Source organism: Nannospalax galili, unplaced genomic scaffold (assembly GCF_000622305.1).
Source record: "Nannospalax galili isolate Female #2095 unplaced genomic scaffold, S.galili_v1.0 scaffold113, whole genome shotgun sequence".
Lineage (NCBI taxonomy): Eukaryota > Metazoa > Chordata > Mammalia > Rodentia > Spalacidae > Nannospalax > Nannospalax galili.
The window spans coordinates 108,624-136,025 of record NW_008335444.1 but is presented as its reverse complement, the minus strand read 5'-3'; the positions used below and the strand labels follow the sequence as shown (position 1 = coordinate 136,025).

General features: G+C 36.9%; 1 protein-coding gene across 2 annotated transcripts in view; it reads left to right on the top strand.

Moving 5' to 3' along the window:
* Positions 1-27,402, top strand: part of Dennd1b (DENN domain containing 1B) — a 294,324-nt gene that overhangs the window by 256,208 nt on the left and 10,714 nt on the right. For both annotated transcript variants that reach the window (XM_029562147.1, XM_029562146.1), the window contains 2 exons: positions 2,232-2,288; positions 3,333-3,440. In XM_029562147.1, the coding sequence (XP_029418007.1) occupies positions 2,232-2,288; positions 3,333-3,440 (165 nt within the window). The remainder of the gene's footprint in view (positions 1-2,231; positions 2,289-3,332; positions 3,441-27,402) is intronic.

The window sequence follows — 27,402 nt, the reverse complement described above, 5'->3', positions numbered from 1 at the left end:
TATGTACATCTACTGAATCCTTTTAGTGTTGCTTCTGTGTGTACATCTCTAGAGCTGACCACTTGGGACTTGATAACCTATTGGGGATCTTCTTCCCGGAGAAAGCTAATTCTTCCTCTCAGCAGCCATTGGTGCCTGTAGCTCTTCATCTAGGTGGGACCTTGTGAAATTTCTTCCATTCACATGACCATGTCAACTGGTAGTATTAACACAGGCCTTGCTTAGGAGAACCTATTGTTGAGATTTCTTGGGTACAGCTTCCCTGCCTTACCTAGAAGACACTGTGGAGCAGCAGGTGTCCTGGTCCTCTGGCTACTACAGTTTTCCCCTCTCTCTTCTGTCATGTTCCCTGAGCCTTAGGTGTAGGGGTTGCATTATACATGTATTGATTGGGGCTGGGCACCCCATGGTCACATATACCCTGAGTTTTTACCACTTGTGGATCTCTCTAATAGCCTCTATCTGTTTGCAAAAAGAAACTTCTTTGATAAGGGGTGAGAACTACACTTACCTATCAATATAAGAATAAGTATTTAAACTAGGTGTGGTGGTGCATGCCTCTAATCCCAGCACCCAAGAGGCAGAGGCAGGCAGATCTTTGTGAGATTCAGGCCAGCAGGGTCTCCATAATGAGTTCTAAGCCAACTTGGGCTGCAGGGAGACCATGTCTTTAAAAAAAAAAAAAAAAAATTCAGAATATACTTAGAAATTATATTGGTTTAAGCTCTAAGATCTATGACCTCTTCAGCCACCAATATTTGGCTGGGTTTACAGTATCAGACATGGGTTCTCGCCCATCAAGTGGGCCTTATGTCCAATTAGACAACTGTTGGCTTCTCCCAAGATAAAACTGCCACTATCGCCCCATTCTGGATATTTTGCTGGGCTTGTCACTGCTGGGATTCATAGTCTTTATAGCTAGGTAGGACTATTGGTTGTTTTCCTACCTTAGCAGCTTGCATAGCACCTTCCCATACTGAGAGTACTAGTCCTCAAGTATAGATTTTGAAGAAATTCCACAATTATCAAATGAAAAACCAAGCTAATTCTGAGCTTTGTTTCTCACGAGCAAAAATCAATAGCCATTGTGATGAATTAGCTCTTGATGAATTTCTTTAGGATTAGAGAAGTTCTATTGTTCTTCTAAATATGTGTTTTCCTCTTTAATTTCATTCATTTCTATTTTAAAGTAATAATAAAGCAAGCATGTTCAAAATGTTGTTCAAAGTTTAATTCTAATTGTAGGCTGTTTTACTTCAAACACCTCTCTGCAAGGCTGTAATGCCTTTTCAAACTAAAAATTCTACTTTTAGAATGTCATTTAATTTCTGGCAAATTCAGGTCTTTAGAAAATACTTTATTATTCGTCTTGTGATTGTATCACATGAATCAAGAGTTTTGAAGAATACACGTAAGTCATTTTGTGATATGATAGTTTTACCTACAACTAGTCTTTCTGGAATGTTCAGATGTTAAAATTTATATGTTGGGATTCCTCCTTTGACCATAAATTGCAATGAACAAAACCCCTGAATTTTCATTGTATGGATATAACAGAATTTGTTAACCTAGATTTTCTATAAATGATTAATTTTTCAAAACTACAAGCCATATTTTTAGCTCATTTTCACTTAGCCAACAAGCAGTTTGCCCACCACAAGTCAGGCCTTGAGCTCATCTTGAGTTAGAGCAGACCAGGAGTAGTGCTGTGAAGACAAGAGACACAGCAGCGGGCATCACACGCCCATCCCCATTGATTTAAACACACTGCAGAAATATTGAGAATGCATTCATTAACGTAATTATGTTTTGTCTTACACTTAAGTTTTCTGCACTAGAACTGAGCTGAGATTTTTCTAAACTTTCTGTATTTATGCTTGCTGCTGTGATTTACTTTGTCTTTAATTGGTCACAATTTTAAATGAAGACTGAACATTAGTAACCTGCTTGATTCTCTTTGTGGTCTTTACCATTTAGCAGGCCAATTAGGCCAAATATTAACCTTTGTATATTTGTGTACAGTACAGACTTCCCATGTTCTTACCAATGATTTAGGTCTAATCAAATAGTAACTGGTCCATGTCCCTGAAAATTTTTGTGAAATGTGATCTGTTCCTTTACTAAATAATATGAATAGTTTGCAATGTTTACTAAAGATGATTTATGTATGCTTATTCTGTAATTGACAAGAGAAACATGCCAAACTAGATAAATTTATTATCATTTTCTAGGCAAAAAATCATGCAAAACTGGGATTAAAAGAAGTGAAGAGTAAACTGAAGCACAAGGTGTGTCTGTCATCATCTGATTTTCCTTGACTTTGGATTAGTTTGAATCCTGTACTTCACAAACCTTGGGAGATCTGTGTCCTGATTTTGGATTAGTTTGAAACATATACTTTATAAAACTGTGAGATTTGTTTTGATGGATTTTGAAGTCTGCTTTTCCCTTTGTTTTAGAATGTATTTTCATAACAAGAGTTCCGGCAACTGTATGCCATTCTGTCTGCATCCACCAAATAGTTTCCCTGCCATTTGCATATTTTATTACGATGTGGAGCTCTTCAAAGATGCTTTTTAACAGGGTGTATGTTTTATACATTGAGTATCTTAATATTACAATTCTTGTTTCATGAAGTTCTTGTTGCTGAGAATTTTAAAAAGTATCTTTAGCTTAGAATCAATCAAGAAATGCCATAATTTCGTTTTGTAGACTCATTCCAGTGGTGGTTACTACACATGGCAGAATATTCTTAACTTATAAAAGATCACATATGAGGATTAACTTTTGAAGCTATGCTTATTGCAGATTATTTGTGAATATTTATGTCTGTATATATTTGGTTTGATTATATTTTACATCTGTAAATTTTACTATCAGTTGTATTTTGAACTTTTACCTTTGAAGAAAGTAATACTATTCAAAATCTTGGATTGTAGTAGGGCTGAAAAAGTTATCTCCATATAATTTTTTAAAAATTAGTCAAAATAAAATTATTTTGGAAATTATTACATCATGCCACAGAAAACCGCATTTCCTCCTAAGTAGATTCTTTAAAATTATAACTAGTGTTTTGGGTTTTTTTGTTTGTTTGTCTTTTTGAGACAGGGTATCCCTGTAGCCCCAGCTGTCCTGGAACTCACTATGTAGAGCAGGCGAGCCTTGAACTCACAAAGATCCACCTGCCTCTGCCTCCCAAGTGCTGGGATTAAAGGTGTGCGCCACCACACCTGGCTTTTTTTATTTGCATGTTTATCAGATACTTTGTTAGTAAAATAACTTTGCTAGAAAAAGGAGTATTATAAAATAATTACTTTTTTGTTCATGTGCAGGAAAATGAGGAAGATTATGGGACTTGTTCTGGTTTGGTACAATATACACCAGTTTACACATTACACAATGAAAAATTTGGAGTCACAGAGAAGTGTAAGCTTTCCCAGGTAAAGTCATTAGCACTTTGTACCTTACATTCTCAAACTGTATTATATCAAGGGACTCTTTTTTTAAATATATTTTATTATTTTTATTTTATGCATATGAGTGTATTGCCTACATGTATGTGAGTGCACCCATGTCATGTAATGCCGCGGAGGTCAGAAGAGGGATTTGGGTTCCCCTGGAACTGGAGTTAAGGACCAAGGACTATTAGTAGCCACCATGTGGGTACTGAGAATCGAACCCAGGTCCTCTGCAAGAGCAGTCGGTGCTCTTAACCGCTGAGCCATCTCTCCAGCCCCTCAAAGGATTCTTTAGGAGTAACTTAGTCCTATTAATATTTATCTTATGATAAGAAATCAGCAATATTGATCATAGGGAAGAGTAAGTAGACTGTGGGCAGTCTACAAAGAACCACATGTGCCAGTTCCAGTCTGTATGTACAGGTTGGGCATTCCTGATCTGAAAATTCCATATATCTATATGATAACTAGTGTTTTGGGTTTTTTTGTTTGTTTGTTTGTCTTTTTGAGACAGGGTATCACTGTAGCCCCAGCTGTCCTGGAATTCACTTCCGCTCCCCAGGATCAAGGAAGAGTATTATGTCATTTATCACTAGTGGGAAAAATTTAAAAGTAGACATATGAGAGTTACTTCAATTCTATTGCTTTCTCTCATAGTACATTTTAAAAATCATGAAACCAAACCATCATAAATTGGGAACTGTCTGTATGTCTATTTTTTTCTGGAATTAGCTATTTTATTTCTGTTATTTAAAGCTTCTGTTCAAATGCTGATGTCATTAAAAATTTTTCCATGTGGCAAAGTGTTTAGAAAAAGAGCAGTGTATATCTCTTATTTTGTATCAGTAGTAGGCTTCTGTAGGTTTTCAATCAAGCAAACCTCGTATATCTCAAATTATACTTTGAGTACCTTTAGAAACCAACTTTAGAACAGAACCAGGAATAACTGCAAACCTCTTTTACTACAGTTGCCAGGGTGAAAAGCTAGGATGGTTATATCATTTGCCTGTGGCCCATAACTGATGAGTAGTAGAAAGGGACACACATCATCTCTATGGCCCGTAACTGGCCAATTGTAGGAGGGTGCGCACATTGTCTCTGTGGCTCATAACTGACGTCAGGAGGGGACACACGTCATCTCTGATGCTCCTTCAGGTTTCCTGGATAACCAGTATATGACTTATTTCTGTAGTTGCTAGGACAACAGACCTGACAAAAGTGAATGAAGGAAGGAAGAGTTTATTTTGGCTCACAGTTCAAGGGTGCGTCCATTATTGTAGGAAAGTCATGAAACTTGAGGCAGCTGGTCACATGGCATCTACAGTCAGAAAGCTCAGTGTGAATGCCCTGAGCTCCCATTTTCCTTTACATTCAGGCTGGGAATCCAGTGGTGCTGCCCACACTTAAAGTGAATCATTCAATCCCAATTAACTCAGTCAGTCTAGATGATTCTTCACCAAAATACATGAGATTCAAAAGACTAATAGGTTAGCAATCAAGAGGTGCTGTGAAATGTAGACCACTGTAAAATGTTTCTGTGTGTCTGTGTCTTAGACTGTTTAATGCTAACATAACAAAATATGTAAGATTGGGTAATTTGTAAGTAATAGAAAGATAATTCTCACAGTTCTCAAGGTTGGAGAGCCAAGGTAAGAGTACTCACATTTCATTAAAGCCTTCATGCTACCTCATCACAGGGCAGAAGGCAGAAAGGCAAGATAGAACAAGATGTAGGTGCTGGGGCTATGGTTTTAACATGAGTTTGGGAGAAAACAGTCAAACCTTAGCAGTTGTTAAGAATGGGAAAAGCCAACAAGGTGTATTAAAACTCTAGTTCTTTATGAAGAAGGCCCATTCATTTGATAGTTCAGCCCCTTCTATGTGCCAGACATTTTCTGAGCTACTAGGCATATAAAGGAAAACAAAAATTCTCTGCCCTTATGGGGCTATTTTTGTAAAATACTAAGTAATTTCTCTAATTTTTCCTTTTATTAATCTTATTTTTCATAGGTTATTATTGTTTATTTTCAGGGTATTATTAGTAAGTACTGATTGTGTTACCAAAATCAAGATTCTGAAAGAAATAATTATGTGTGTAGAAAGTTGCCCTTAGCACTGCCATTACATTATTATTAGTGTAATATCCTGTACACTAATTGTGGCTTTCCTAATGACTTTTCTGGGTTTTCTGACATCACTAATAATGTTCAAATTTTCTGCTTTTTCTCAAGCTTTAATATTAATATTTTAAATCTGTAAAATGTTTACTGGTTCCATAATACAGCATTTAAATGATATTTACTAAGGAGATCCTTTTTTATTTTTTATTTTTTGGTCAAAAAAAACTGATATCTTTATTACTAAAGGATATTTTAAGATGAAAACATTTAACTCACAGGGATGCTTTTTCCATTGTCCATATTAAGAGAACGCATTTTGATAAATAGACATATTACAGCATTTAAATGATATTTACCATGGAGATACTTTTTTTGGGTCAAGAAAACTTATATCTGTGGTGGTTTGAATGAAAATGTCCCCTGTAGGCTCCAAGTGTTTGGACGTTTTGTCCCGAGATGATGGCGCTGTTTTGGAGGTTTTAGAAGGTGTTGGCTATCCTGGAGGAAGCACATCACTGGGGGTGAGATTAGAGAGTTCTTAAGCCTTGCCAAATCTCCACTCGCTCTGTTGCTTCCTGCATGATGATGTGAGAGCTTCATTTCTGCTGCTTCTGCTCCAGCCACCTCTAGCCACCATGCCTCCCAGCTACGATGAACTGTAATTACCCTGGAACCGTAAGGTCAAATAAACTCTTCCTTCTATAAACTGCTTGGGTCAGGGTTCTATCACAGCAACAGAAAAGTGACTAAGAGACTAATTGGTATCAGGAGGGGGGTGTTGGCTGTGAAGAACCTGACCATGTGGGGTTTTGAAGAAATGTGGAAAACTTTGGAAGGTTGGGCTAGAAAAGTGGTTGACTGCTGTAAGCAGAGCTTAACAGGCCTTTCTAGTAAACACCTGGAAGAAAGCAATGCTGAGAACAATGTAGTTCCAGAGGGAAATCAGGATTTAAGCAGCACTTGGGATATTTTGGGGAAGAGTCTGGCTGGAGTCTGCCCTAGACCAAAAAGCTTGCCTGAGGCTAAGTTGAAAAGCCATGGACTAATTTCTTTGGTGGAAGAAATTTCAAGACAGCCTAATGTAGAAAAGGTGGTAAAGCTATTAATGGTGAATATTATGCAGATCTACAGTGAAAGAGAACAAATGGGGCAGAAAGAAATACAGTTTGGATTAAAAAAGAGCACTAGGAAGACAAATGTTGGAGCCCTAGCATGTGATGGAGAGGATCCCATTGATAAGGAGATTAAAGTGATTAAGGAGAGGCCTAGAGATTCAGACTTAAACAATGCAGAGAATGCCTCCAGGGCAAGACCACACCCAGCTAAGCCTCCAGTTTATGAAAGGAAAATGCTGCAGGGGCCACTGAAGAGAAAAGCTTCTAAAATGGATAAAGCAGGCTGGGGTCCATCCCAAACTTGCAGTCAAACTTGGCAGTGTTGCTCACCTGGTGCTGGCTTTAGAGGCATGAAAGATGGAAGAGTGAAGAGGTCATCAATTCTTCCTCCAAGGTTTCAGAGTGCCTCAGAGGCCAGGTAGCGTGAAGCATGGGTGCCCCTGCCTAGAGAAGGCCCTGATAGGCAATTACGTGAAGCTGTGAAGCTGAAGCCTAGTTGCCAGTGGAGACCCCAAGAAGTTCATGATGCCAGAGTTGTGAGGCATCTGCCAAGAAGACCTGCACGCAGGGAGTGGTATCAGCACAAGAGAGAGATGTGTGTTGCATGCAGCAAAGCTAGAGAGGCTGAGCCATCTAAGCCCTTTGAAAGTAAAGTCTTAGAAGTTGGACATGGAGCTACTGGATTTGTTGTTTGCCCTACTGGTTTTTGGTCTTGTTTTGGTCCAGTATTTCCTTACAGTGCTTCCATTCCTCCCTTTTGGAATGGTAATGTGTATTCGGTTCCACGGTATGTTGGGAGTATGTAATTTGTCTTTTGATTTTATAGAGGCTTACAGTTAAGGTATTTACCTGTGGACTGTGGACTTTTGAATCGTATTGAGACTGATAATGACTATGGGGACTTTTAAAGTTGGACTAAATGCATTTTGCATTTATTTGATCATGAGCCTATGGGGGCCAGGGGGTGGAATGTGGTGGTTTGAAAGAAATGTCCCCCAATAGGCTCCAAGTGTTTGGACATTTTGTCCCCAGATGATAGCGCTGTTTTGGGAGGTTTTAGAAGGTGTGGCTATCCTTCACTGAGGGTCACTGAGGGTGGGCTTAGAGATTTCTTAAGCCTTGCAAGAGCTCCAGTCACTCTCTTGCTTCCTGTGTGATGATGTGAGAGCTTCATATCTGCTTTTCCTGCTCCAGCCACCTCCAGCCACCTCCAGCCACCATGCCTCCTTGCCATGATGGACTGTAATTCCCCTGGAACCGTAAGCTCAAATAAACTCTTCCTTCTATAAACTGCTTGGGTCAGTGTTTCTGTCACAGCAACAGAAAAGTAACTAATACAATATCTTTATTACTAAAGGACACTTTAAGATGAAAACAGTTAACTCGCAGGAATGCTTTTTCCATTGCCTATTTTAAATTAAGAGAACTCATTTTGGTTTTAAATCATCCCATCTTTTAACCTATGCCATGCTATTTTCTGTTTTTCATTTCCTGGTACTTTCTAGAAATGGATTTCTTTTTAAAACTTTTATATACATAAAGTGCACAATATGTTTTTATATACATGACAGAATCATTACTACATTTAAGTTAAACAAATTAACATCTACCACCTTCACAAGTAACTGTGTGGTGCCCAAGAGAATGTAAAAGCTATTCTTTTAGCTACTTTCAAGGATACAGTGCAGTACTATTAACTGTGGTTCTTAAACAGTACATCAGATGCAGAAAATTAGTTATGGATAGATAAATACCCTATGGAATAATAGGTTGCATTCATCGCACATTTATATTGAATATCCTCAGACTGTCATTTGTTGTAATAACATTTATTCAGTTATTAGCATTTACTTGTTAGCATTTCATGGTTTTCACAGGGATATGGTAGTAATTATAAGTCTAACAATATTATGAAAGGTAAAACTTACTTTTAAAGATTTCCAGCACTGGGAGCAGAGAGATGGCTCAGTGGTTAAGAGAACTGGCTGCTCTTACAGATCAGTCCCCAGCACCCACATGGCAGCCAGCAACCATCTGTAGCTTCTGACCTCCATAGACATTGTACAACACAGGTGCACTTATATACATGCAGGTCATACACTCATGCATAAAATTAAAAATAATAAAATATTTTAAAAGATTTCTAATGTTATCTTCATACTTACTGTATAGGAATTTTTTAAAAATATTATTTTTATTTTATGTGTATGCATGTGTTACTTGCATGTAGGTAAGTGCACCTGTGTCGTGCAGTGCCCGTGGAGGACAGAAGAGCCTGTCAGATCCCCTGGAACTGGAGTTATAGACAGTTGTTAGCAGACATGTGGGTGATGGGATTCAAACCCAGGTGTTCTGCAAGGATAGTCAGTCTTCTTAACTGAACCATCTTTCCAGCCCCCTGTGTAGGGCATGGTGGTGCATGCCTTTAATCACAGGCAGATCTCTGTGAGTTCAAGGCCAGCCTGGTCTACATAGTGAGTTCCAGGACAGCTGGGGCTACGGGGAGACCCTGTCTCAAAAAGACCAAAAAATAAATAAATAAAGGAATTTTTTAAAACTAGCATAAATTTGAGTAACCCCTTCAGAAGATGGCATGATAAGAATAAGAGGTAGGAATTGGCTAGGCAGTTAGGGTAAGACGACCCCAAAGAAAATTAGCCAGTTGCCAGTTTCTTAGCTAAAAGTCAAAATGTCCTTGGGATTGTTAGCGACATATTCTGTTCCAAAGGCCAAAAGTGTCAAAAGAATTGGAGTTTATAGCTAATCCTTAAAAGATTTTAAGGTTACCTCTTCAGAGGGGGGAATGTTGGAGGGGAGGGAGTGGGCTTGGATTTGATCAGAACACCTTATATGCATGTATGAAATTCTCAATAAAGTTTTTGTACAAATTTTTTTTAAATGTTATGTAAGTGGAATCCTGCCGACACAAGCAGAGGAAACAGTTTGGCTTGGGACCAAGTGGAAAAAACAAAACAACAACAACAAAAAACTAGCATATTTAGAATTATAATGTAGATATTGATAGTACCTCAGTAAAACCCCTAGGCAGTACATATCTAAGTCTCAGGAAACATGTATACCCAATATATCCATTACATAAATAGGTATGTACATCTGTGTCTGTATTCTAATAGCTAAGTATCCTAAGAGTTCATGTGTCTAAACATTTATGACATTTATTATAATTTAATATTTGGCTTAGTTTTTTCTATAATTGAAGTTAGATAGTTTGATATTAGATTCATATAGATATTTATCAAAAAGCTATATTTAGGCCCCCTCCCCCTATCTGCACTCCCTTCATACCTCCCTCCAGGCAGATTTCATGCATTTGGTCCTGTCGTATATGTTAAGGCCTATCAAGTCAAGTATGTGTCCCCAGTTGTCCCATGGTATGAGGTCATCCACTGGAGCCTGATCAACCTATCTAGCCTCACTCTTGAAGTCACAATAGTTCCTCTGCTAAGGGTGGGGCCTCTTACCCATTTTCCCAGTTCTCTGTTTGATTTTTGTCTCTTTGAATTTCCATGGGTCATGTACATGCTGTCAACATTGCTGTAAGTTCATGAGTAAGTTCCCAACCACCTGGAAAGCTTTCTTGTAGTCATCCACCACTCCTGGCTCTTACAGTCTTTCCACCCCCCTCTTCCACAATGGTCCCTGAGCACTGGGCACAGAGATTTAATATAGGAGTCCAGTCCAGGGACATGTACTCTATAGTCTCTTATTCTCTACATTTTGGCCAGTTGTGGCTTTCTATGTTAATCACCCTCTGTTGCATGAGGAAGCTTCACTGGTGAGAGTTGAGAGATTCATTAATATTCTCTCTGCCCTCTGTTCCACTATGTTCCCTAAGCCTAGATGTAGTTGCATTGTAGAGGTACCAATTAGAGCTGGGTATCTCAGAAACAATTATTCTCTGCATTTGACCAGTTTGGGGAATTTGTAATAGCCTCCATCTGTTGCAAAAAGAAGCTTCTTCAATGAGTGGTGACAGGTATACTTGTCTGTAAATATAAGGATGCATATTTAGCATATAGTAAGAAATTACATTTGTCCAGGGATGTGACAGATGTAAGTTTTTCTCTAGGATCTCCAGCCATATGTATTTGGCTGTTTACAGTACCACACATGAGTTCCTGCCCATGAGCAGGCTTTAATGCCCAATTAGATAGCTGTTGATTACCTCCAAGATATAAATGCTACTACTACACCAATAGAGATAGTTTGCTGTGCTTGTCATGTTGTAGTTATTAGGCTTTACAAGTAGGTTGGAACACTGATTGGTTTCCTCCCCTAGCAGGTTACACAGTGTTCTCTGATATTAAGAGGGCTAATCTTCAGGGAGGACTTTTCCAGGTCAGTTTCAGCTCCATTACTCCAAGTCTTGCATCTGAAGTATGTTCTGTCTTAACTTCAAGTTCTGGAGGCTGTCAAGGGCTTTGGCAATAACCTGTATTATTTTGGGAGTTCCTTGGACTACCCTGACCAACAACTTAAAGGGAGGTTTCTCCTGGCTGTCACTGTGTTTCTTGTTATATAGCCCTCAGCTATACACATGCACTTATTATATATGATGATAATATATACTGTATATGTAATACATACTACACACACACATTATACACACACACACACACACACAATTTCTCAACCTGTATAAACACTCCCTCCTCCATCCCCTGGTAAACTACCCCCACTTTCCCCATTTCTCCACTTATAACACCTATCTCCTAATATCCCCCTCTCTTGGCTTCCTTCTTTCTCTTTACTCCCATAGGTCATTGTATAGCCCTCCCTGCTCCCTTAGCAGCCAAATACCTCCATTTTTCATGTCCCCCTTCATAACACCTATCTCCTACTAACCCCCCCCACCTCAGGCTTCTTCTTTCCAGTTACCACTATGATACCTTTCCATTTTCCTGGCTCCTCAATTACATCAAGATAAACACTCTCACAGGTAAGAATTTGGAATTAAGACCCACAAATGAGAGAAAACATATGTCACTGTTTACCCGTGTCTGTGTTATTTTACTTAGTATAACAGTTTCTAGTTTCATTCATTCCTTGCAAATTTCATGATTTCGTTTTTCTTTACCACTGAGTAGAGCTCCATTTATGTAAATATGCCACATTTTCATTATCCATTCATCAGTTGAAGGTCATTTAAGTTGTTTTTGTTTCTTAGCTAATCTAAAAAAGAAGCAACAAACATGGCTGTGCAAGTATCTCTGCAGTAGAATGGGTCCTCTGGGTGTATATACCAAGGAGTTGTATAGCCAGATCATATGGTAGATTTATTTTTAATTTTTAAGTGTTCCCACACTGCTTGCCATAGTGGTTGCACCACTTTGCAATCGCACCAAAAGTAGATGAGAGTTCTCCTTTCCCTGCATCCTCACCAGCACTTGGTGCCCTTTGTTCACTTGATCTTAGCCAGTCTGACTGGGATAAGATAAAATACTAAAGGAATTTTGATTTGCATTTCCCTAATTTCTAAGGATGTTGAACACGTGTGGGGTGTTTCTTAACTATTTTAATTTCTTCTTTTGAGAGTTCTCTGTTCAGCTCATAGACCGTCTTTTAACTGGGTCATTAGTTTTCTTGAGCTTTTGTTTTTTGAGTTGATTGTATATTCTGGATATTCATCCTCTGTCAGATGTATACATGGTTATATAGGTGGTGAAGATTTTTTCCTACTCTTTGGGTTTCCTTTTCACTCGAGTTATTGTTTCCTTTTTATTGTTTGGTTTATTGAGGTCCTATTTGTCGATTGTTGACCTTTAAGTCCTAAGCAACTGATGTCTGATTTAGAAAGTCCTTTCCCGCATCTATATTCTGTAGGATACTGCCTATTTCTTTTTTTCTAACAGTTTCAGAGTTTCAGGTTTCACATTTTGTGCAGGGTGATAGATATGACTCTAATTTCATGCTTCTATAGGTAGAGATCCAGTTTTGACACCACCATTTGTTAAAGATGCTGTCTTTCCTCCAGTGTGTGTTCTTTTTAAATATCAAGTGGATAAAATTACATGCACACATGTTTGGGAATTATATTTTGTTCTATTGAGCTTCAAGTTGTTTTTTTTCCTGCCAACACCATACTATTTCTATGACTATAACTCTATTATAGTTTGAGATCTGGTATGATAATCCCCCAGCATTGTTCTTTGTGCTCAGGATTGCTTTGACTTGCTGGGGTCTTTTGTGAATCCATAAATATTTTAGGATGGATTTTTCTAATTCTGTGATGAATGCCATGGGGATTTTGAGGGGAGTGGATTGAATCTATAAATTGCTTTTGGTAAGATAGTCATTTTCACAATATTAATCCTACCAATTCATTTGTGCAAGGGGCCTTTTCATCTCCTTGTGTCTTCCTTGGTCTCTTTCTTCAAAGATTTAATATTTTTATTGTACAAGTTATTAATTTCTTTGGTTTAAAATTCTTTGATACCTTTTTTGAGGTCATTGTGAATGGTAATGTTTCCATACCCCTTTTCTCTAATTGCTTGTTATTAGTTTATAGAAAGGCTACTGATTTTTATAAATTGATTTTTGTATCCTGACACTGTACTGAAAGTGTTGATCATTTCTACAAATTTTCTGGGGGAATTTTTGGGATCTTTTATGTATAATATCATGTAATTTGAAATTAGGGATAATTTAACTTCTTTTACAACTAGTATTCCTTTAATTTACTTCTCTTGTCTTATTGCTCCAGCAAGAGCTTCAGGCACTATATGGAAAAGGAGTAGGGGTAGTACACAGTCTTCTCTAGTTCCTGATTTTAGTGGGAATGCTTACATTTTTCCTCTATTTAGAATGATGTTGACTGTGGATTTGTTGTATTTAGCTTTAATTATTTTGAGGTATATCCCCTCCAGTTCAATACCATCTACGACTTTTATCATAAATGTATGTTGAATTTTGTCAAAGAACATTTTTGGCATCTATACAGATGATCATGTGATTTTTGGCTTTAAGTCCATTTATATGATATTTTGCATTTATTGACCTCCATATATTAAACCATTCCTGCATCTCTGGAATAAAGCCAACTTGATCATGGTGGATGATGTTTTTGATGTGTGTCTCTATGCAGTTTGCAAGTATTTTGTTGAGAATTTTTGCATCTATGTTTATTAGGGATATGTGCCTATGGTTTTCTTTTTATTGTTGTGTTTCTATCTGGTTTGGGTATTAGAGTAATACTGGCTTCTTAGAAAGACTTTGGGAGTTCTCCCTCTGTTTCTATATTTTTTAATAATTTAAGTACTATTGGTTGTAGATCTCCTTTGAAAGGCTAGTTAAAAAATACTGTAAATCCACCTGTGCATGGCCTTTTTTTTTTTTTAATTGGGAGGCTTTGTATTACTGTTTTGATTTCCTTATTTGTTATGAGTCTGTTTGAACTGTTGATCTCTTCTTGGTTTAACTTTGGTGGATCCATTGAATTTAGAAATCCATTTCTTTTAGATTTCCTAATTTAATAGAGTATAGGTCTTTAAAGTAGTCCCTTATAATGTTCTGCATCTTTTTGGTATCTGTTGTGATGTTTCCCCTTTGCCTCTGATTTTGTTGATTTGGATTTGTTTGTTCTTTTGGATAACTGGGTTAAGGGTCTCTATCTTGTTTATCTCTTTAAAGAAGCAGATCTTAGATTCATTGCTTTTTTTAATTGGTTTTTTTTTTGCCTCTATTTCATTGATTTCTACTCTCGTTTTTATTATTTCTTCTCATATGTTGGTTTTGGGTTTCATTTGTTCTTGCTTTTCCAATTTCTTGAACTGTATCATTTAGTCATTTGTTTGCTCCTCTAATTTTTTTTTTTTTTTTTTTTTTTTTTTTTTTTTTTTTTTTTGGTCTTTTTGAGACAGGGTCTCCCTGTAGCCCCAGCTGTCCTGGAACTTACTATGTAGACTAGGCTGGCCTTGAACTCACAGAGATCTGCCTCCTGAGTGCTGGGATTAAAGGCGTGCACCACCACACCCAGACCCTGTAGGCTCTTAGAGCTAAAGTCCCTAGGGACTGCTTTTATTGTGTCACACAGGTTTTCTTATGTTGTGTTACCATTTTCATTTAGTTCCAGGAATACTTCTATTTCTTTCTTGATTTCTTCTTTTACCCATTCATCATTCAGGGGTGGGTTGTTTAATTTCCATGATTTTCATGTAGTTACTAGATCTTCTTTTGCTGATGATTTAAATTTTTATTCAGTTCTGATCTGATAGAATACGTGGAATTATTTCAATTTTTTTGTATTTGTTGAGGTTCTTTTTGTGCCCCAGTATGTGGTCAATTTTAGAGAAACTTCCATGGGCTGCTAAATAGAATGTGTATTTTTTGGTGCTTGGGTGAAATATTCTGTAAATGTCTGTTAGGGTCATATAATTTAATACAGATGTCTCTCTGTTTATTCTTTGTCCAGATAACCTGTCTGTTGGAAAAAGTGGGTTATTAAAGTCACCTACTGTTGCTGAGTTGGGGTTAACCTATGTCTTGATGTAGCATAGTGAAACTGGATATGCTAGTGTTTGGTGCATATATCTTTGTTTCTGTTATGTCTTCTTGGTCAGTTGTTTCCTTGATTAGAATATAGTGACCCTCTTTACCTCTTCTGATTAATTTTAGCTCAGCATCTATCTATTTTGTTAGATATTAGAATAGCAACTCCTGTTTGTTTCTTAGTGCCATTTGCTTGGAATGTTTTTTCCATCCTTTCATCCTAAAATGGTGCCTATCCTTGGAGGTGAGTTTCTTTTAGAAAACATACAGAGGGATTTTGTTTCTTAACCTATTCAACTAACCTCTGTCTTTTTGACTGGTGAGTTGAGGCCATTGATATTTAGAGTTATTATTGAAAGGTGTGTTTTGGTTACTGTCATTTTGTTTTCTGTTTGTGTTCTTAGTCTTATTTCTGTACTTTATACCTTTATTTGTTTTCCTTCTTTAACCTCTTGGGTATAGTCATTTCTTTCTCAGTCCTCTGTATTGATTCAAGTTTTCTCTGTAGGGCTGGTTTTGTGGACATGAATTCTTTCAGCGTAATTGTATTGTGGAAGATTTTTCTTTCCCCTTTGACTATGATAAACAGTTCTGCTGCGTAAAGTATTCTGGGTTGGCATCTGTGATTATTTAAAACTTGAAATACTTTGCTCTAGACTCTTCTTGCTTTTATAGTTTGCATTTTAAAAAATCACCAATAATTCTGATGTGTTTTCCTTTATATGTAACTTGTTGTTTTTCTCTTGCAGCTTTCAGTACCTTCTCTTTGTTCTTTACATTTAGTGTTTTTCTGTGATACAATGTAGTGTTTCTCTTCTGGTCCTGTCTAATTGGTGTTCTGTGTCCTTCTTGTATCTATATGGATATGTCTTTCCTTAATTTAGGGATGTTTTCTTCTTTAATCCTGTTGAAGATCTGGTCAGTGCCTTTGACCTGATATTCTTCTCCTTTCTCTATGCCTATGATGCATAGATTTGGACTTTTCATGGTATCCTACATTTCCTGCATATTCCATTCCAGTTTTTTTTACACTATTCCTGTTTTTTGCTTGAGCAGTCCAGTTCTTCAACTTTATCATCAGTCTTGTTATTCATTTTTTCATTTCATTCATTCTGCTGTTGAGCTTTTTTTTTTTGTCATTTCATATTGGCTTATTGAGTTTTTCAATTCCACCTTCATTTCAGCTTGAGTTTTCTTCAATATTTTTATCTCTTGTGAATTCACTTTTCAAATCTTGAATTGTGTATTTCAGTCAACCATATTTTTTTATTTCTTGAGACCCAGTCAGGAGTTTATTCCTATCCTTTTTGACTTCTTTGAATTATTTGTATGTTCTTCAAAGACATTGAATTTTGGTCATGTTCACGATTATTCTCTTAAATTCTGCACCCTAGGGTTCCTCTGGGTAGTTCTTATTTTAATATACTTCTGTAGGACTGGTGGGTTTGGGTGGAGACATGTTATCTTGGTTTTCTTATTTGTGTTTTTGTGTTGTGGCTTGTGCTTATGGATTTCTTTCATTGATTGTGTGTCTGCTATGAAATTCTAGGCTGCCTTTGTTTAGCTGAAGTTTGGTTCTGTTTATATTGTTGATCAAGCTTAGTTGCTTTCTGATCCAGTATGAATAGTTTGTTGTTTTCTGCTTCAGGTTCTCACTTTTGATTTTTTTATTAGCAGAACATGATAGTTCCAAGCTGGCTTGCTAAGAGCCCTCCAGCAGTGTGAATGGGCCAAGCCCAGTTTGAAACTGTGAGATCCAGTGGCCAGGTTCTGGCAGACTATCCTGGAGCTCTGAGGAGGGAAGAACTAGAAGGAGCTTAGGCCCAAAGTGGTGAGGGGGACAGCGTGGGGAAGGTCTAACTAGCTATGCAGAGTAGATGTAAACCCCGGAGCAGGGAGAATGGAGCTGGTCTGGGTGCAGGGGGATCAAGTGCAATTCTTTCCTTATTATTTTCCACTTCTGATTTTTTCCACCAAAGCTACCAGAAGCCATGCTTTCTTAGAGTGCTCATTTTTCTTTTTGGAGGCAATACGTCTCATGCTCTGCAGTGATGGTTTGTCTGTGGCCAGCAGCTTGCTTTTGATAGCAGAATATGATTTATTGAAATGGACACTATCGTGTAATCCTTGATTTGAGTGATTTAATTTAGTAATGTGTACAAATTTATACAAATAAAATAAGACAGCATCAGGACATCTGCTATAAGGATATAGATTCCTTAAGACATTTAAGTATAGAAATACATGTAAGATTGGACTAGAAAATGGAAAGCAGTCAGCACACTTTCCCCTTCCTACTCTCTCTCTCTTTCCTGTTCCTTTTCCTTCTACATCTACCTTCTATCTGTCTTTAGCACTTGGGCCTTTTGGGCCTTCTATAGGCTGAGTCACACTTTCTCTGTCTTCCACATACATAAATCTTTCAGAAGATCATTTGAAGCATCTACTAGAAATGGACTGGAATTCTGGGATCCAGTTTCTTGTGGAAGAATGTAATTAGTCCACATGAAGCAGGTATTCCTCTCTGATTTAATAAACTAGCCAGAGGAGCAGGAAGATGCACTGTTACCAAGGAACCTGGGAAGGCATAGAAGTAAGTAAGAGAATCAGTTCCCAGAGATGGGGTTTAAAGACTGACATCTATTATGAGCCATCTATTATGTATAATTGGTATATAATCTAGTTACCAAAGTATCCTGAAAAGAGCAAACAAAAACAAATCTATATATTTTATATTCCTAGAGGCTAGATCTTTGTGTTATAGATCTGAAGTTTGGTAAGTTTCAAGTCAGGCAGCCAAAAAGAGTTGCTTCTTGCCTTAGTTCCCAAATGAACTATGAGAGCCTTTTCTACAAACAAGTAAACAAAAAATGTTCCAAGTATAAAGAAAGGTAAACTGTATACTTGTGTTGAACAAGAGAATCAGCCACAGTTCACAGTCTTGTCTTTGTAGACAGATATTGCAGAAGCATCCTTGTTTCTGTTTTGGAGATCATCCAATTCCATTGATTTAATTAAAATTCAATTCAGCATGTTATGGAACAGAGTTTTGAAAAGCAGATGCTAGAGCCAAGAGCATATTGCTTTGTGGTGTTTTCCAAATCAGTGAGCCCCTTACCTGTAACTCTCCATGTGCCATATTAGGACCCAAACACATGTGATTAAAGGCAGAATCTAGATATTGGCGTGTACTTGAGAGATGTTAATGTTTGCTCCTCTGTAGTCTATCAATTTCCAAAATTAATTTGACATCTCACAAGAAATCATAGAATAAAAGGATAAAATTTCAATAATATTTAAGTTAGGTAAATTTAGAGTAGAGAAAAAAATAAATATAGTAAAAAAGCTGTTAAAGCCATTGCCAACAGCCAAGATGCAGAGAAAAGCCCAGCTGTGTGAGACATAGTACAGTGTTTGTCTGAAAGAAGTAGTTCAGGCATTGAATCGTCTTCATAGGCAGCAGTAAAGATGCTGCAGGCCACAGATGAGTTTGAGTGGACATGACCTGGGAGCTCACATCTTGTGGAAGAACTTGTGTCACTCTTTCAGGAGGCAAATTTTGTTTTGCTGTGTAGTTTCTATTGAGTTGACATGACATGCTCAGGTTTAATAATTCTCTCACAGACAGCTTAATTTAGGGTCCTTAATTTAACTCTCTTGTGAGAGTTGAGTTGCTTTAAAAAATAAACACAGCTATGAGTAGAAATAAATAAAATAGACTTTTTCCTTCTTCTGCAAGGCTCATTGACCTAGAGTAGTAGTGTCGCCTTCTCTAGGAACTGGCCTTGGCCTCTCTTATGCATCACCAGGAGGTCCCTTCTTAATCCAATGTTTCACATAACCAAATTCTGATAAAAGATTGGCCATGAAATTAATTTAAGGATTCATAGCAAGATTCTGTGGGAACTTTTGGAATTTAATGATCCAGATTTTTTTCCTATTCTTGCTTCTATTTTCCCAGCCTCAGTTTTTGTAGAGTTGAACCTGTGTGAAAGGACATTGAAGCAGCCTGGGAAACATACAGAAGAGGGAAAGGGAGTCTGTTTGTATGGATAACACTGTTCATTTAACATACCCCGCAGACCAATAACAGTGGGAACTCTTATCCCCATTTTTCAGATTTGTGAAGAAAGGAACAGAAAGATGGGTGCCCAGAGCTCTAGGAAGTTAGTATCAGAGAATGAATTCAAAAGCAGTCAGGTTGACTCTAGAGCTTAAAATGCTAAATCACTACTATCGTGCCTCTGTACTGACTGGAAGACTTGTAGAGACAAGGGTGGAGTTTAGTGCTAGATAGAGCTTGTTGAAAAAGTTACTATCTTTTAACATTAAGCAAAATAAAGCAATACTATAGTCTTTCTTTCTATACTTTTAAATCTTAACAGAAATACATATCATTTTCCCAGAATGCTTTAGGCATTATAGATAATGTGCATAAACATAAATACCTTTTGTATATTAGGTACTCAACATATGTTCATATGTACATATGTGTCTCGAGTGCCAGGCCCTTTAGAACAGTGACACTCTATTTGGTTTTCTTCATTCATGGAAGTTACTGTCTAGAGTCACTGGCAATCCTCTGGTCACAGAAATAGCAGGATCCCTAAAATTATTTTTCTTTATTCTAAGTAGGGGTTGCTGACTTTAGATTTTAGAATATTATTTTAAAAGCAATATATCTCTTGTCTGTAAAATTGCAAGATGATGCAGATTGTTTTATTGTCAGTAGAATTAAGCAATGACTATGGATAGACTTGTTTCCTCCCATTCCTAGTCCATTTACTTGTCAGAAGTGGACTTCAGCTGTGGAAAAAATGTTTTATTTCTGATTTCCTCCAAGACTTACTAGTAAAAGTCTTTGTTTCATTTATTTTCATAGTACAAAGTGAAATTGTGATAATTTGAAGTCTAAGAATTTATCTTAAATTGACAAATGCAGTGTTTTATAATCTATACACTATAGAAAAGAATGAGAATTTAAGTATCTGCCCCATTACTTTGCTTGTCTTTGGAACAGAGTGTAAATCTACAATCCACCCCTTACAAATAGTAATTTGTGTGCTGGTCTGCTAATTAGTATGGCTATTTTCTGTTTTGTTGATGAAGCTTAAATAAATGTCAAGGATACAGGCATGAAGATCTCCCAATTAGGCTTCACATTTGTAAAGCCCAGCCCTTTCCCTTTTGTGTGGAGATGACAGTTCTAACAGCAGCCCTAGCCTAACAGGACTCCAGGGAAAGGATCCTTCTATGGTTTTATTGAAAATAGGGCCAGTTAGGTCCAGTGAGAATACTGCCACCAGTCATGGTGCAGAACAGTTTTAATCCTATACCCTTACGTTCTTTTGTCAATTTTATGGAAAACAGAATACTGAAGAATTCGTGAACAGTATTTAGACTCTCAAGTCTGCCATATGAAATTCTTTTAAAATTTATTAGAATTTTTAAGAATAAGAAATTTCTTTCAATAATACATTTTAATAAATCAATCAGAGATACTGCTACATTTTAAATATTAGCCATCCCCCCTGCCTGCCTCCATCTCTCTCTCCTCTCTCTCTCTCTCTCTCTCTCTCTATCTATCTATCTCTCTCTCTCTCTCTCATACACACACACACACACACACACACACACAACTTACAACTATGCTAGTGAGCAAGCATGAGAGCTTGGCTATATCACAAGTCAGCATTGACAGATGGATGGCCCTAAGCAAGGCGTTTCATTGCAGCACAATCTAGTGGAAGAGGAGGATTGAAGCTTTCTGTTGTTAAGCCCTATTAAAACCCTGGCACACATGCCACTTTAACTATTTCATGCTTGGGACAAATACCAGTCCACTTAGAGTTTTTACTATTTCAGTTGGTTATATAGAAACAGCATTGGGAGACTGCTTTTCCTTTGTGGTGTGATATAATACAGATGATACACACTCTCTTGGAGCATGCTCATGACTTTAACCCAAACACATTGTTCACAATTGGAAATGTTTAGTATTTCTACCACACACTACTAAACTGGTGGACATCTGTTTTTACTGTAACCATATACAGGGTATTCGTTTGTGATAAGAGCAATAATCTCTTAGATAATGAGGATTTTTTCATCACAAAATACAGTAAGTAAGATTTTCTGTACCATTATGCTTTCAAAAATGAAATCTTGATTTTTGAGTGTCTATTAAGGATTTAGAAACTATTCTAATGGATTTTAATGGCCCTGACTTAACTTCATAATTGATGAGTAATATTATCTCTGTTTAAAGTGTGCCTTGATGATAGACACATGTGCATACATATTTTTTTGTGGCTCACAGATATTAAATCATCTCCTAGCCATATTTTTGTTGTATAAGACCTTAAAAGAAATCCCAATATGTTACCATCCTTTAAAAAATATGAGCAATTGGTAGCTAATGTCTTATTGATAATAAGATAGATATTTTACATACTATAAATATAATTTCCTGTACAACTTAAAAATAAAATCTTAGAGGTTCTTAAATTACTTAGTCATAAAGAAAATAAGAAAGAAAATATTCATATGTAGCAGGATATGGGAATATATTTTTGATGAACTTTCCTTCGTGAGAATTCAGTGGAGTGGGAAATAAAATGAATGTAATTAAGAGTAGTAGCTTCTTGTTTAGGTGATAGTATAATTACAAACCTGGTACAATTTCCCACTGTGGTAACACACACTTGAAGAAGGAAATGAGACAAATTCAAGTCCAGAGCCAACTTGTGTTACAAAGATCCTGTCTTTTTAAAAAAGAGGGGGGGATTCAGTTTTGCAGAGGGAAGTAGCCACTTGCTTCTAAGAAGAAAAATGATGGTAAGTAACAAGGCAAGAGAGATCATTGTGCTCAAGGGACTGGGGCATGGCAGGTAGGTGTAAGAATACTGTTTTGTAAAACAAACTTTACATAGTAAGACAAGTTTAACCCAATCATGATGAGCAAAGCATTTTAATTTTGTATTTTTAGCATTTTGTTTACTTTGATCCAATGTTGACGACACTATTTTAAGTTAAAATGATAGATTGAAATAATAAAAAAAGCTTCATATGATAAAGCATTTTTGAAATACGTTAGCTAAACATGCCCATAAGACCCAGTGCCTAAATGAAACTCAAGATAGCAGTATGTATTCCAGTGCCACTCTTTCCATAGGCTGAAACTTGATTTATTCTGATGTCAATAACTTAACTGATCTCATGAAAAATGCAGGTATTGTTAATGCGAAAAAAAGTTATGTTCTGTGTTGCATTAATATTACTTTCACACATTTCAGATTGGTTATGTTTAAGCCTATTTCAAAAAAGAAAAATCAGTTATGGATTACAAGTGTGCCCTCTAGTGGAAGTTGCATAAATTTTCCTTAAAAGAAGATAAATATATAGTGCCTTTCAGACAGACTAGCTCCTAAAAACAATAGAGTACACATTAAAGAATTTATAATGTCATAAAAGTGTTCAAGAATATTATTCAATCAAAGACATAGTTAGATGTTCCTTTCAATAACTTTCCTGGATTTCATTTTTTAAAAGCATTTAGTTCTGCTGAGTAATCCTAGTATATTTTTAAAAGATACAATGAAAAATAATCTGATTTATACAGACATATATGTTCCATATATGTTTTGAAAATTTTAAGTGGCACACACATTATAATGTTAGAATTTTGCTCTTCAAAGTCATTAACACAAATAACTATTATAAAATCTTGAAACAAAAGCAAAAGTACTCAGTTTTCCCGATAAGTCAATTTAATTAATGAATATTGAATATTGCCATTCTAGACTTTATTTGGAATCATGCAATGAATATTTTCCCACTTCTGTTTTCTGTCTTTCAACTTTTGATGACTTTTTTCCTACTGCCTTTTCTGATTAAATTAATAACAGTTCTCTATTTTGAATATACTTAATTCTGTAGACAGGTTCTTATTTTCTTTCAAGAATCTTGGGATAAATAAATAATGATTTCCCCCACACACTCCATTTTATGTGTGGCACTACTTAAAAAAAATTTTGCTGCTGTTATTGAGAATTTCATACATGAACAGTGTATTAATATTACCTACTCCATCCTCTCTCCCCTCCAATTCCTCCTATATCTAGAACACTCCCTCTCAACTTCATGACCTCCTCCTTGGTTAGTGTTACATATTTTCTTTCATTCTGTGCATCTTCTTCACTCGATTAGTTGTTTCCTTTGCTGCGCAGAAGCTTTTTAGTTTAATGAGCAATTTATCACTTGCTGGTATCACACTACATTTAAATTTGTCAGATATCAGTCTTAGTGTTGATGAAAGGGAAAGCCAGTCTTTTCTTTATAGGGGTGATTTCCCTCTATCCATCCATGTCCCATGAGAGAGAAAGAAACTTCAACTAGATTTTCATTTATCAAAGGGTTATTAATTCATGATGCTTCACAAATAGTATTTAACTTCTTGTGTTTATGCTGATTAGTAATTTCTTTGCACTGAAAAATTAACTGTAAAACCACTGGAAAAAATCACATTTTTATATGTTAAAGTCCAAAAAAAAAAAATCCCAAACAAACGGGGCAATGAATTCCAAATAATATTTATTGTTAATATCACTTAGCCTATGAACAGCCCTTAAAAGTTTATTTAAAAATACCAACTTAACTTGAAACCATGTTACAGTGAGTAGTGAGACAATGTGAGTACATGACCTTGATTTGCTAACAAGCTTGAGAGATGATCTTCTAGAGTGCTTGGTAGTGTTGCCCTTGGGTAGGTTTATATATAGTCTCTGATCAACAATGGAGAAATGAATTCAAATGTACTACTTTGTTTCTCGGATGATTCTGATAAAGTATTCTGCCAAACCAGGGGGTCAGTTCTGATTTCTAGTATTCTATCACTAAACTCTACTTTCTGAGGATTATTTCGTAAACATCTAAAATAGAGTTAAACTTAAAATAAGCTTCTATTAAGGCACTAGTGGTGCACTATGGACAGAGCAGCACACCATGTGGACAGTCTAATTCTGTTTCTGAATATCAACATGTGCCATTTCACAGCTTTCAAGGTCATATGTCTCCTCTGAACTTCTGGTATGGGTTAGACCTGACAATTTAATTTTCAAGATTACTTCCTTCCTTTGTAACTTCCTAAAGACCATTATTTATAAGCGCAGGAAGACTTTCCTTTGCAAAGCTTTATGTTCACTCTTCTTTTTCACTGTTGACTCATCATCCCCATCACTAAATAGATGGGAGTAGAAAGATCCCAGGCAAAAACACCAGCCCCACCATCAGGATGGTTTGTGAACTTAAGCAACTTTCCTAACCTCTCTAAAGATAGTAACTATGTCCTTCTCCACAGAATTGCTGCAGAGATTTGAACTTCCTACTTCTAACACTTACTATAAATAAGTTTCATGATATTAGGTAATATTGTTTCCATTCTATCTACAATAACAGTCCCTCACTCACACACAAAAACAATCCATGCACATTACTGTGTCTTGGAGGCAGAATAACCCGCTGGTTGACAACACCCCTCAGCTCTTGGGTACTTTATTCCATACTTGCTTGCAGGTGTTTTTCATTTCACTTTTCTTGCTCTCCTTTTTCTTTGTATTTAAGTTTGGGGAACTTCTGTTGACCTGTTTTGAAATTCTTTGGTTCTGCTGATGAGCCCATCTGAACAAATTTTCATTTGTCATATCATACTGTTTCTATTTTTTTTCTATCAGTTCCATTTGGGTCTTTTTTAAAAGTTCCATTTTTGCTGTCAACCATCTACTCATGCATTGTCTATCTTTTAAGTAATGTGTCACAATTCTTAATTGAATGTTGGCACCCATTCAAGAGGCTCATGATAGCAAGAGTGTGGCAGAGGCCACTAACCTCCTGGCAGCCAAGAAGCTGAGAGAGAAAGAAAAGAAGGGCTAATGACAAACCATCCTTCCCAGGGCATGTTGCTGGTGACTTATTTCCTCCCGCTTGGCCCCACCAACATAAGTTTCCAAAAAGCACCTCCCAAAATTACCAACGAAGTGTTCAACTCCTGAACCTGTGGAGGACATTCTGCAATCAAACTGAAGCAGCATGCTCCCTTTTTCCTGTGCAAGACAAACTTCATTGTATCATTACTGGTCTTCAGGATGAGTTTCCTGAGCCCTCCCCAGTGAAGTAGATCTAGGCTTGATATCAGTGTTGTGTCCTTCCTGGGGCAGAAAGAGATTTGCTTCTGCACTTCCAACAGTTTTGGAAAAGTTTTTGTTTCCTATGAGGACTGGTATCCCCATTATGCCCTAGCCTCTCTCCTACTGCTCTGAATCACTATGGGCAGTTCATTTCCTATTGCCCCCCATCTGTCTCATGAGCACTTGATTTAGCAAATAAAATTAAAGGGATTTATGTGTGGAAAAGTGACTGCAAATTTTGCCAGTGACCACAAACCCCACCCCACCCCCATCTTCGAGATACCTATTCCAAATTAACACATTAGCCCATAGTTGGTCTTTAATGTTTTAGTAAACTTTTAGGAAATTTCTTCTTACCTCCTTGTATGACAGTGTATTGCCTTGTGCTTTGCCAAGGCCTTCTAAAATATGAAATTTCATTACCTTGAATCTCAGCTCTCTCAAAAGTAATTATGACTTACTTTTTAAGGTTTTCTAGTTCTTTTTCATTATTAGGATGAGAGTGCCATTCTCCTGATGTTTTCTGTTTTCGGGAAATATAATTTGAAGCTAAGGAATTAAAACATAAGACTCTCAATCTCAGGGCCTTAGTAAGATAGGAATGATGTTAAAAATGAATTGCTGCCGTTACAAGGGAACACATATCAGGTGGGTAGTAAGGAATAAGGTAAATAGAGCTAACAAAGAGTATGAGATCATTGTAGACAGAGAACTGCATCGTTGTGTTGTCATGACCACTTCCCAATCTTAACTGCTGACCTCACCCAGAGCAGCCCCTTCTCATGATGTAATTTTCATGCTTCTATAAAATCTTGGTTCCTTAGCTCAATAACAACAGGCATCATCAGCTGAATTCATAGATTTCACCAGTTATGTGTCTTATTAGTCCTTCCAATCCCCCATGTGCACCAACAGGAAACTCCCAGTACCTTAGGCCAAATATGCTGGTCTCCCCTGCAGTTCACCTTCCTGGAGTGCTGTAATTCTCCCTGTGCCTTCACAGTTCTTGCTTTGAAAATGAGGGGTTTGGGGGTCTTTCTCCTGCTAGTTCTCAGGTGTTTATTTACCTTGGGCTCCCAGGCTGTTCTTATCTAGAATAGTTATAGTGAAAAGAGCTTTGATAGTGGAGTGCAAACATGCCCTAGCTCTGTCCCTTACTAATTTCTAACCTACCCAGGTTACTCTGCCTTGCTAATCTTTGGTCCTCTAATATTCATAAGAAGAAAAATATTCAGCCAAACTTATGGTAAAATAAGCTTGTAAAAGAAGGTACACCAAACATCTAACACACCAGAATAAATCTTTGAGAAGTCCTTCAGCTGTTCCTCAGTTAATATCTGTAAAAATTAAAGCATTCATTTGTAAAGTTTTTTTTTTTGAACTAAATAGACTTCTCTGCATGTTCAGTGTGTTTCCATTCTAACTCTATACTATGACTTCCATGTTCTACAAGAGTATTTTATGCATAAATTCTGGTGTTTACTTAGACTTTGGGTCAGCAAAGCAGTATCTCAATTCTAAAATGGAGGCAGAATCAAAGATTATACCCATTTTTTAAATCTCCGTATTAAGCCATGTGTGGTAGTGCACACTAGTCCTACGTTTGTGGAGGTAGTCAGTATGAGGAAGTCAAGGCCAGGCTGGACTGCATAGTGAGTCCATCCCCCCAAATGTCCCTATGTTATTATAATCTTAATTTTATAAAGGCCAGGCAATATGTTTTCTGTTTTATCTGTTTATATTCCTTATAGTCTTCCAAAATCCCCCTTAAGAATTTCAGTTTAGGCTGCATTTTGCCTTTTTAGTATTTATGCACCATCTAGTGATCCAAATTGTTACTGCAAGCTTATCTGGCTCCTCAGTGCCTCAGGGGATTTTCGCCATTTTACACTTTAGAATGAGTCACAGAAACCAGTGCAGTGTAAAGAAACATTTATCTTGCTTATTGCACCTAACCTAACCTAACATCACTTCTTGAGATATCATTGAACATTCAGTTCTGTGGTTTTGTGACTTA